The 12269-nt window shown below is 50.1% G+C and overlaps 1 protein-coding gene across 1 annotated transcript; it reads left to right on the top strand.

The window, feature by feature from the left end:
- Positions 1–739: 739 nt before the first annotated feature.
- Positions 740–11593, top strand: LOC128723724 (U-scoloptoxin(19)-Tl1a). The gene is made up of 4 exons (XM_053817489.1): positions 740–845; positions 1264–1573; positions 10998–11147; positions 11244–11593. The coding sequence occupies exons 2-4, from the start codon at positions 1450–1452 to the stop codon at positions 11369–11371; spliced, it is 402 nt and encodes a 133-aa protein (XP_053673464.1). The 5' UTR covers positions 740–845; positions 1264–1449; the 3' UTR covers positions 11372–11593.
- The last annotated feature ends 676 nt before the right edge of the window (positions 11594–12269 follow it).

Raw genomic sequence — 12269 nt, 5'->3', positions numbered from 1 at the left:
ATCAACAGGCGGGTGCACACACAAAAAAAACAAGCGCAAACAACCAGCCAGCATGGCAGCCAGAGGCAACGATCAATTATCCATTGCTGGATGATCCCGGGCTCACTTTCATCGGGCACGTCGCCGTTTTTCTCATTCTTCAACAAGATGCACCGGCTGCCAGTGCATGGGACAGCGGGGAAAAATGAAAGAAAAAAAACAAGAAACGAGAGCACACAAACGCACCTCGCATCCATCACGCTAATGATCCCACGGAGCGACGGAACAGCTCATCAGCGCTTTATTTTATAGCGAACCCGGCCCGAACGGGGGCAATGGTGGCCAAACCGGTTGAACCGAGTTTTCATTCTCTCGCTCTCTCTTTCTTTTTCTCTCTTCAACCCCCACCCACCCAGGGATGGGGTGGTGTCATGTTAGATTACGGGTGCGAGATAATGCGACAGCGCACCTCCCACCGAAGGGCGCTTGTGACGGGATGTGGGCTAGTACGAATAAAACTGCTCCACAGTTAATGTTTTGAAAAGTGTCCACACGTCCGCCCGTTGCAGGCATGTTGGGGAGCTCGACTCCACAATTGCCCCCCGGGAAAGGGAAGGCCGTGAATCTTAAATGCGGTTGAATGTATGCTGGGGCGGCAAAAACCAACGAAAACAAAAAACAAGAGTGACAAAAAGCGAAGAGCCACACCATAAGTCCATATAAAAGCAATTGATTACTCATCGCTGCCAGTCAGTTGCTCGTGGGACAGCGCCTTACATCGATCCGTACGAACCGTGCCGTTGCTTGCGTAGCCGTTTGCGTATCGCTTGCGCCCGGAACCGATCGGGCTGTCACGTTGTACACGCGTAGGTTAATGATTTCGGTTGATGGCCCTGCGGGACAGGGTCTCCATGTGTAACAGTGCTCTCTGTGGTGGGGTCATCGTGTTTGCCTTTTTCGCGCACCCTTCTGATCGTGGTTGTTCCGTAACCACGTGCCACTCGCGTACCGGGTTCCTGTTCGTGCGTGAGATCGAGCGTGGAGCGAACAATGGAGGCGCCTTTTGCCCTTTTTAGGACTCATGGCGCGATGGCGCGATGGCGCGGTGCAACATTGTGCAAACATTTGTGGCCACGTGTGTCCTCCATGCGACCGGGCGTGTCTCGAACAGGAGCTCAGGACGGTCGCAATGGAGATGTGATGCGTTGCCAGGGCAACCGAGCCACCAGCGCCTCATCTCGCTTCACGCTCTCTCACACTCGTTCTCTTCATCTCTTCCAACAGCGTCAACAGCTAGTCTAGTGCGATCCGCGGTTTGGCCGCGCCGTCGACGACATTGTTAGCATAGTTTTGTGCGGTTTTTGCGTGACCTCCAGGCCCGGCCTCGGGTTCGCGTTTGGCGGCTTTACTTCCGTAGCCTCGTGCGGGTATAATAAAACGACCAGCCACCGCAACCGGTACCGGTGAAATATGAATTCCAACGCCGTCGCGCTGCTGCTGCTCGTGGCACTGGCCGTCTGCATCGGTGACAGCGCCGAAATTCCACCGCTACCCGTCCAGGACGAACCGGCGGCGTCGACGGAAACGCAGGAATGTAAGTGTTCGTGCAGTGCGTGATTATTAATTTCCGCTCGCGTTTTTCCTTTCATCACTACGGGGGTGGTTTGTCGGTTGTTTCGTGCTGCTTCCGCTCATCACAATGGCTCGGCCAGCTTGATTCACTCTCGAGGGTCGTTGATGGTTTGCGCTGTTGAAAGAGTGCTCGAAAGACACCCGGGTGCGTCAACGTTACCGTGGTTCTTCTGGTTGGATTGGGTCGGTTGAGCCGTGAAATGGTTGCAGCGAGCTATCGTCTGGGCAGACAGGGCTCTTATCGAGCTGTAAATATCGATCGGGGGCGAGTTTTATGGGAGTGTAAAACTATGTGAAATTTATCTGACTGTATTTTGGAATGAAGTTTATCTTCTTTTGGCAAATGTTTTGCTTTTAAAATTCTAGCCGGAGAGCGTTTGAGGAGTTGCTCATTTGGTCTAACACAGTTATCGGCAAAATGTTTGTGAAGTTTTGAAAGATCTAAATGTGTTGAAGGAAATTATTTTTATCAAAACTAAGTAGCCACTGTTGTTTACGTTTCTTGTATACCATAATGGCAGATGGCGCGATAAATTTAAAGACATTTCGCGAAGATTTCGTAGAAAGACACCGTCCCAATTTAGTTAAAGCTTGCCAGCATGGAACTGTATCGGTTTGCTAAAGCCTTTGCTCGAGTCGAGTGCACAACCGTGGGTAGTAAAGCGTAATTACCCGGCCTGGAAAGTTCTCACTTCAAGCACCCCCGGGTGGGAAGGATTTCTGACCGCAAAGGCATCGTCTATCACGAGCCCGGAGGGAATGCATCAATTTGGGTGCAAATTTGCCTGCAATATTCAATAATCGTCGCCACCGTCAACTTGCACAGGGTCTAATCTTTCGACCCAGGTGCGGCCCGGTTGAGCCTGAAATGAAGCTTAATTTGAACGCCGGGAAGGCGATCCTGGCATTTTGAGGAAAAAGGATTGAAGCAGGAAGCGATTTTGCAGAAATTTTCATGGCTAGGCTGGTCCAGCCGGTGTTCATCCTGATCGTGGCCATGGACCATGCCATGCCTTGTTCGCGTGGACGGTTCGCTGGGACAGACAAATTAATTGCATTAATTGCCCGCGGCGGAACCGTTTTGCGAAATGTCCTTTTTTGGCCCGAGCCGAGAGGGTCGTGTTTTGTGGTGTGTTTGTGTGAGTGGTTTTCACTCCTAACGGACTTCGCCACACAAGAGCAGAATATTTAAAACGCGTCTCGGTTGTGACTGCAGCGAGATGGGATTTTCTAGTCCGCTGACAGGCCGGGTCATTTGGCCTGGAGGAATGTCGGGTGCCAGTGTTGCTGTTCTTTTTGCCGATCTGTCGTTGAGCCTCTGACGCACAAAATGGTCATTTCGGGGCCATTTTTTCGCCTTTTCTAGCACGGAGAGAGTCGAGAAGTTTTAAGGCGATCATTGTGTTTTTTTATTTCGCTTAATGCATCGGTCGGATGGGAGAATAATTTCACAGGGAGCTGCAGAATGCCACCAGATGCCGTTGTGGACACGATACGTGGCAATTAGGGAAACACGAAACGAGTTTCGGGTCTCCAAGGCATCCTTCGAAACGGAGCTGAGTTCCCTCGAAGAAGTTTCGGCCCACCATCGGACACACCCTTTGAGCAGGGTGAGTTTTATCCGCAACCAGCAATTTGGGCAACTTTCGGCGGAAACTAATGGGTTCCGGGAAAGCTTCTGTCTCCGAGACCTCCATCCGCGAAAGGGGTGCCTGTAAAATGGTGCATACCGAGACCAACCCACCAGCCTTAGCAGAGGTAGTCAAAAGTTGGCCCTCATGCTCGCGATGACAATTCGCTGGAATGGAAATCGCTCCGGGAAAGTTTCAGTCTCTCGGTGTGCCCCTTTCCCCAGGTTAGCCACTGATGATACATTAAAAGCAGCTGCTTTTTGAGCGATGTCGCCACGTGGCCCGTGCCGTTTGCGTTTGGGCGTTTTGGGCGAAAGTTTCTTCTCACCGGTTTCTTTGCCGAGTGTGCGCTTTTTTTTAGAGCCGCTTCTTCAGTCGCTGCTCTGGACGCGAAAGAGAAAGATATGGTAATGATGCACGTAGGATTGGGGCGGATTTTAATGAGCTCCGGCACAGTGACATGGCGGATGGAAAGCTGCCCAACTTCACCGGATCCGGTGGAGGTGGTTTCGAACTTGTCTTTTCAATTTTCCCCCGAATCCGCGTCGCTTTCGGTCGAGATATTTTCGGTGACATGGATCCGCCCCGTGCAACGAGCGCCGGACTATTAAAGTTATGATTACGCGGAATTTCGACGATTGTTTCCGACGTACCTTCGAGCGGGGAGGCTGGAGAATTATTTTCAGCAGAGAAATAATGATTGCCGTCACGAAATAAGCCGGTCTCGTTGGTGCCAGTCGGCCGGTTGTTGCTCTCTCGATCGCCATTTGACATCATCCATGCGATTCGCACACCCACGGGGCATTAGGGATGCTTGAATAAATCATACCTTGAAGGGGAAAAAAAAATTAGAAAGAAATGTTTCTACGAGTTTTTTCTCCCCACGGAAGCAAACTCGTTGCATAATCCTGCCCATCGGGTTTCCTAGGCTGCCTTCTCGATGCCGATTGTTGGGCGAGAAAAGCGACCGTCTTGCAAACGCCGTCCAGGAGCGTGGCAAAACTCGGCGAAATGAACCAAACTTTTGCTCATAAATATCCTAGACAAGCCCCGCGTCAGCTTGTGTCATCTAGAGTAAACATGGGGCATTTTTTGTCCTCTCTTTCCCACTCTTGCTTGTTCCGCTCGTGGCCTCTCACCTGGACGGGGGACTCTACAGTTCGGCGTTTTGGTGAGTGAAAGCAGAAATGAAATTTGTTGACGTTTTTCTCCTCCACCCTGGTACGGGTGCTGGTGCCGGGAAATGGCAACATTTCACGAAAATGCTCATAAATCATTCAAAACCCGGACCTGTCCGCCTGACGAACCTGTATTGACGATGCGGGCTGCATCGTTGGGAAAGTAAATCGTTGCAGCCCGAAGCGCCTTAGGGATGGAAAGTTCTTTCTTTTTTCTTCTTCTAAAGTCGATCCCGGAATGATCGAAGCAAATGCCTCGAAGCGTGTTTTTCGCGAGGCGAAGTGGACAAGTTGGCAGCAATTTTGCGTTTGCTGATTTGTAAAAGGGCCCCAACTGGGCGCGTACGGCACACACCATAAATCTTGACGTGGGACCAGTAATTAAATCAGCCCTCGGAGGAGGCGCATGGTTTTTTTTATTTGTTTTCTTTCGAGCTCGTGCTGGCTGTTCCATTGCAATGTAGGGAGGAGTAGTTTTTCGCACCCCAAATCAATGTCTCTGTGTTAACGAGCGAGCCGGCGAAGGGTTTTTGAAATTCACCGCACGACGTACTCGGTGCCTACTTGGGTGGCTTTGTGCGATGCTGAACTGCCAAACCTGCCCAGGCTGACGAACGGTGATTGATCGTGGTAGGCGGTGGTGTCTTTCGTGCCACGGGTCGAGATTGGATTTCTACGCGTCCTCGGGATTATCTACCCTAAGCGGGCTGGAAGGGCCAAGGACTCGGCCCAAGCCATTAAGGCGAACGCGAAACAAAGCGAACCCTCCCGGGATCGCCAAGGGCACGTGAATGGCGTGCGTGCTAACTGGTAAAAATGGCGTCGTTTCGTTTGAGGGAGGTGGGTGGATTTGACCAAACCCCCACCGGACACGCCTCAGTCCTCCCCCAGGAGAGCATCCTGGCCGGCATCGATGATGATTGATTATAATATCGTGTTTATTTTCGACGCGAGCGACTCATTCACGCCCGATGTGATCGATTTAGTGACAAAATCGGGGTGGGTTCGGTAAACAGCAGCGGCCAAGCAGCGGTGGTATTGATAGAGTCATCTTGCTGGGGGTAATTCTTGCCCTTAACAGGAACGCAGTGGATACCGGTGGCCAAATTGGAGCGTGCGAGCGTTTATTTACGCCATGATTTATTTGGTGCAATCTCGCTGGCTCGGAGGCGGGTGTCAGATATCGGCCGGAAGAAAATAAAGCTGTCCATCAACCGATGCCAGCCTGATCGGCGGAAAAGCAGTGACATTAAAGGCAGTCCAATGAGAGCTGGAGCTTGGGGTAGTTTTACGGAATCGATTTTTTAGCCTGTCATGGGCTTGGGTCACGATTTGGACCGATTTGGGTGGTATTTGAAGCTTCGAGTGTCGATTTTGCTGCTGTTGCAATATTAAAACTGAATAAGCTTAACAAATCTTAATAGGTGAGGAAAGAAAATTCAACACATACTTATAAAAGGTGTTGAATTACACAAAAAACATGGCCAAATTGTTGATTCAGGTGCTTTCATAACATAAATTGATTCAAATTTTCAAATGCCTATCAAAATAAAACCAAGAAAACACACCTGAATAATTCTCAAGCTCGTGAATGCGCTCACTAATTACTTGCAGTTGCACATTTGCATGCGATGCAACAGACACCGGAACTGGGACGCATTCTAATGTACGTTGGAAATGAAAGCCTTGTGAGGATAATCCTCTTTCGAGACTACGCTTGCAGCAGCGCAGCGACAAGTTTCGTTTGGTCGGTTTGGTGTGAAAATATTATCCTGTTTTGTGTGTTTTTATTTCCACTCTACGATTCTGCCACGCTCATTTGCGCCGCTATTATCCGAAAGAGTGCTCTTTCACTTGCGTTCATTTCCAGTTCGTCCTGTACCTCGGTCAGGAAGCCGATTTGTTTTTGCTGCTGTTTTCCGTCGGGTTGGAAAATGACGACGAAAGCACCTAACAACTGCGGGGAAAAAATCGCTAACAAAAATGACCTTCCTTTTTGAGCCACGAACTAACAGTTGGAATGCTCAATCGCGCTACGAATTTCCCGGATGGGGGTGAAAACGGACCAATAGTCGACGGCGGAAGTGAGCAAAAACAAGCTTAAAAACAATTCGCCGCTGATTGGATCGTGCGACGGTTTAGCTTTGCTGCACGTTGATGTCCCCTTCCGAAACCGGGTGTCTGCACCCGTCAGTAATTGCTATCCGATTGTGGCGTTTTCGGGCGAAATGGTGAACAAACGCTGGCCTTTCCGGTTCTCCGAGCATGTGTTAGTATGAGTGTGTGAGCAAAATGATGTGTTTTTCTGTCGTACCGAAGAAGAAAAAGCCCGTAAATGTTATTGTTTTATTAAGCACAAAACTATACTCGTTTGCAAGGCTTGCAATCGACGAAACCGAGCGTTAAAGTTGCACACGTCAGAAGATGCATAAAGTAAGGCTTCCCTTGGCATATTGCCAGCCAAAACATGGCCAGCATAATGCGTATCACACATACAAGGTGTGAGCCCATTTTACACCATTTACCTCCGAGTACAGGACGACGACGACGACGACGACAGTCACGACGATTGGAAAGCCAATCGCAACTGGTCGGTTAGGTATTCCGCCGGGATCGATTGTGCAGCTGAACAGTTACATTATTTTCCAATTATCGTAAATTGAGGCACCCTGCTGCCCTGGGCACCCCACTTGGAATGCAGTTCTGCAGAGAGCGCGCCGGTAGGACCGGTTCCGACAGCGGTAGTAATTACGAGCGTTTTCCACCCGACCACTCGCAGTCAGCCTCGGAAGGAGCCTCAAAAGGAGCTTGTTCAGTTCTCGGGAAACGCAACCCACAATCGGTCGGGAGCCGGAGAAGTGTGAATGACTAATGATTGCTTGTTGGAGGTTGTTTGATTGAATATCTATTTATCATAACGCCACACCAGGGTTTGGGGAGGTTTGGTGGCTTTGTCGTTCGGTTTCCGTCCACTAGGGGACGCAGGATACTTTCCCACAGGGATTCGGGTGCTTGTGTTTGTCGAGGGATAAGGCGTTTGGTTTACTTTTTGTCTGCTTGTTGCCTTTGCCCGGGCCGTGGTTGTCCTCCTTTCGCACACAATCATTTATTGCCGCGTCATTACGGCATGGATTGCTTTGTTTAATAATAAATTACGCCGGACGCTGGTGGTTGGTGGGGAATTTACGTGACGCGAGCAAAGGCGGGAGTGTTGATAACTGTGTTTTTGCTTTGGTTTGTTGAATGAGGCCGAATGTGTGTCAATATTGATCTGCGTTCGACAGGATGTTAATGATGGCATGCTACTTACGTACATCATTCATCCTTGCTCGGTTTGGTTCGTCAGTTGCGCTCGGATGGGATCATTTTTCACGACCTAACGACGAGCTGGAAAGGTGGCATTGGATTTATTCCCTGGTTATGCTTTATGAAAAATCAAAACCGTACCTTCAAAGGAACCGATTTCCAATGCAACCGAGAGCATGGGTATCTCGGGATTTTATCGCACACGGAGAGCTTGATTTACGGCTGCATTAACCCACCAAATAGGCTGCATTTTATCGACGTTAGTTAGGACGCTTCCAAGAGCAGCGGGCGAGATCATCGAGCTGGAAGCATCGCGTTGCCGGTAAGCGCCCATCAGATCAGATTAGAGCGTGCTATTTCATGCATTGTGCCACGTCAAGCGAGCTTTCGCGTTGATTCTCACACACACGAGCCACCTGCAAACGGTGCTCCGGATTCGCTTCCGGTGCCACGTTTACTTCCGTCCACAGTTCGCGATAGATAGCTCGTGGCTCGACGTATGCAACCGTGCTCGTGGTAGACGATCCGGTTCCACGCATCGATTCCTTGCGCGTAATCAACGGATGGACCTTGGTGTGTGGGAAAATATTTCACCCGCTGGCCGTAGCTAAGGGAGGCGCAGGTTGCTTCTAATGAAAATGGATGAAAATTGCCATCCCCCGGGGGCACGGTGACGGAGATGGGGTGAATTATTTTTATTATGATGTTATTAATGTTAATGGCACTTGCACGGACGTTTGCACGAGCCGCCCTCAGGGGGAGCCGAGATCCGTGTGCCGTTTGCATGATAATTCCGCTACGGCCAGGTTACGGGCCAATCCAATCGTACCTAATCGCCCAGGGAAAGGTGCAGAAATCGCACGAAGTGTTGTGAAAAAAGGAGATCCACCCACTGGCTGACTATCTTCCGGTGGTCGACCGGGAAAAGCCGTGCTGGACCGTGCTTGGACGCTGGCCACTTTCGTCAGCGAGCGTCCCGGAAATGGCCGCTAACGTGTGATTTCTTCCGCCTTGCGTCGAGTCCGCGCATTACTGCCACCGGTGCCGGACACAGCGGGAAAATGCTTCGGGAACGGTCCCATCGGAAGCGTTTCGCTTCCGGAAGCAGTCCGCCTAGGGCCCACGTCGCTCGTTTTGTTCGTTTGCTCAGCTGGGGGGCTGAAAGCTCACTCTCCGTTTTCCTGATGGTCTGATTGCGGATGCGGAACCCGTGGATGTGACTGGGTAAAAGTGGACTGCCAGCTGTTACCAGCTCCCTTTGGTTACTCTCTTCCATTTGCCGTGCTTCAGGGACCGCACCGTTCCTTCCGACGGGCTGTTCCGCGTTTCTCGTGTGCTGTTTCCGGCGCTCCGGTTTAGGGAAACGCCCACGCATGGCCGTGTGTCGAATGGTGAAAATTCGTTTACGTCGTCCCAGGCGTCATCTATTCAACCAAGAGCTAGAAACGGTATCACCGTAAAATTGCGTTTTTACGGCACGATGATGTTTTGAGCGTTTAGCCAGCGACAGTGTGGCGTGATACTTTGCTTTCGACGAGCAGCGCTCGCCTTGAAGAGAGAATGAAAGCAAAAATGTGTGTATATATACAACAATAAAAGAATTCCCAGCCCCGGTTGGACACGGTTGTGGTCAGATAAAATAAACCACCAAATTCGATAAACCACGATTCGATAAATATGATCGAGTTGCAGCATTTCCCGGACCGTGTGGGCTTTCGGGGCTCGCGATACGATTGGAATGTTTATGGAGCTCAGCGATGAGTCTCAGCCGTCTGGGCCGGTGAAAAGGGAGATTCGCCTTTTTGAAGCTGTTTTTTAGCTCCTCTACCGTAATGGGATGAAATTTACGAGTACCTATATCGTTCGTGCGACGATTTTTGGCACAAAGGCGATGAAAATCGAACCAAACCGTCCCGTTCGATCCCGAAACAGGTGATGTGATTTCGTGCCCAGCACCATCGTGTCCCTGGCAGGCCATGATGTTGGCATGGTAACGTAACGTTACGTGCTGTGCCCTTTGAAGGTCCTTTGTGCGTTTCCCGTGGCTCTGAACGGGTTCTATTTGCCAGTTTCCAGTTCGTTAGCGGTTGAGGCTGTAATTTTGCGCCACTGGCATCCCTGTGTTTTATTTTTTTCGCGGATTTAGAAAGCGAGCTTCAAAAGCACCCATCCTTTTGGATGACTGCTGTGGCAGATAGTGACTAGCGGCGATTTGGTTCGCTTCGTGTTGGTACTATTCCAGCAAGGGTGCTGTTGCTCCTTCTGTACCATCTGCCAACTCACCAAGCGCGATCAACTGAGCATCGTTGAAAGCAGTCGTACGCACCTCGGCTTCGAATCATCGCACAAGGCAGGCGAGAATGCACTCTAATGAGACCCGAAATGCACACCCAACCGATCGCCAAGGGGCACGTTTGTTACTCTACACCGGTGGTGCAATTACATGCAGAAGATGCTCCATTTTCGGGCGTAAGGTTTTTGTGTTTCGCATGGTTCAAGCCAGGCTAGCGAACGTGTCAGAACGGTGGCGCTGAGCAATCGATGCAGCCGAAGCGTGTCCGGTGATTGAACCGATGCTGTGTCCGGTGGAGACGCATGGTTGCCCACTCGGTCTTGTGGCCGGCACTGGGTGCTACTGGAGCGAAGCGGAGTGAATTAGTCGCGGTTCAATTAGCACCAGTCAAGGATGCGTGTCCGTGTCGGTGACCAGGTCGTTGAAGCCGAGGAGATACCGGCTCGAATAGGGCACGTAATTCACGTATGCTAATTTATCTCGTCTGCAAACGGACGATGGAAACGTCACGGTCAGGCGTATGTCGGGATCTATCACGCGACCCTTCGATGCAGTGCACTGAACGCACGTCGAGCTTCATCACAAGCCGATGGAAATGGATTAGATCCAGAGAAGGCTTTATTGTTTTTGTGATATCTTGCACCCAGGCAGGATGTCACGAAAACGCTCGGCACGTGAAAAATGTCCCTAGATCGCTTGTATCGATGCGTAAATATTGACGCCTAACATGGCCCTGCATTGTGGCGTGAGCGTAGAGCAATATTTGTCTCCCTGATGACAGGTACAGAGATAAGAGAACAATTTAGATTTTCACTTTTTGCGTTGGAAAATTTGCCACGCGGAGAGCAACATTGAGAACGTGACTTCGTACTGGCTTGTGTAAACCACGAAACATGCTATTTTCACGATCATCATCATAGTGAGGTAAAAAAACATCACGTCACGCTTTAAATGTGTTTCCATTCCATCGTTTTCTAGCTTACCTTGGAGTGAAGCTGTACAAAATGGAGCGCCCGTGTGCGATGCTTGGTGGTGTGTGCGTGCAGACGAGCGAATGCAACCATAGGCCCGCCAACAGCGGCCTCTGTCCGGAAAATGGCCATCTCGGGGTGGATTGCTGCTATGAAGGTAACACAATTCTTCGTAACACCATACTCGGTGAAACGATTTCTACTGACTCGCATGTTGGAGGTTCTTTATTTTTTTCTTCACCTTCTTTTTCAGTGAAACCAGCGAAAAACATCACTTGTCACGAGTATCGAGGCGCGTGCATGGACAAGTGTGCGGTGGCGTTACAGCGTCCATCATCGGATTGCAGCGACGGGCAGATGTGTTGCGTTTTGGTGGGTTGAGTTGACACGTGGACGCATGTTTCGATGCGTTTGATAAAACGCAAATTTAGATTGCAACAAGTATAGGGCAGAATCGAAACATTCCACTGGACGTCTCTCGCCGTCTTGTGCAGCAGTAGTCTTTAACCATATCGAAAGAAGCTATTTAAGAAAGAAAACAGACACACAAAAAGGATATAAAAAGAAGCATCATCAAAAACCTGGGCTTTCAGCCACTTGAGTTTCACGAAGAAAGTACACATTCTCGTGCACACACACACACATACTTCCGAAACATGGTTCAACATGGAAAGCCTCGTCGTTCTGGCCGCACGGTAAGTAAATCATCATCAACGGTTTTATTAGAGGCTAAATGCCTTCCGGAGGATCTTTAAATGTGAAGCGCTTGAGTCGAGAGCGGGGATCAGAGAGCGTACATCGACGCCAAGCTGACACTAATTGAAACCGAAACAAGATTTCAACATTTCGATCGACTTCCCGGCCAACCCACCCCATTCACCCAATGGCAAAACGAGTCCTTGTGAGATCCTGGCTGGAGGTTGAAGTTTGGCATGGCTGGCATGGCTCGTTTGGCAGCTGGCTTAGCAGTATGGTGTACGTTATGCTGAGATAATGGGAAAAACGGCCTGTCTCGACCGATCCAAAGGGTGGGCGAGCCAGCGGAAGTGACGTTAAACGTACCTGACTTTCGTATTTCGGGTTATGTTGTTTAGTCGGCTTCCGCTTCTGCTACTACGAACGCGCCAAGAAGGTGAAATCAGATAGTTTCACCGAAGAAAACATCGATTTCCCGGGCTGGCCTGGTCTGGCTTCGTCTTGGTGCGTTCGTTTATGTGTTAGGGTGGTAGGCCGGAAGGGGAATATCAAGAAAGGAACTAGTGTTCCTTCGATATCGATT

This window comes from Anopheles nili, chromosome 3, assembly GCF_943737925.1.
Source record: "Anopheles nili chromosome 3, idAnoNiliSN_F5_01, whole genome shotgun sequence".
Lineage (NCBI taxonomy): Eukaryota > Metazoa > Arthropoda > Insecta > Diptera > Culicidae > Anopheles > Anopheles nili.
This window is presented reverse-complemented; position numbering and strand designations above follow the sequence as displayed.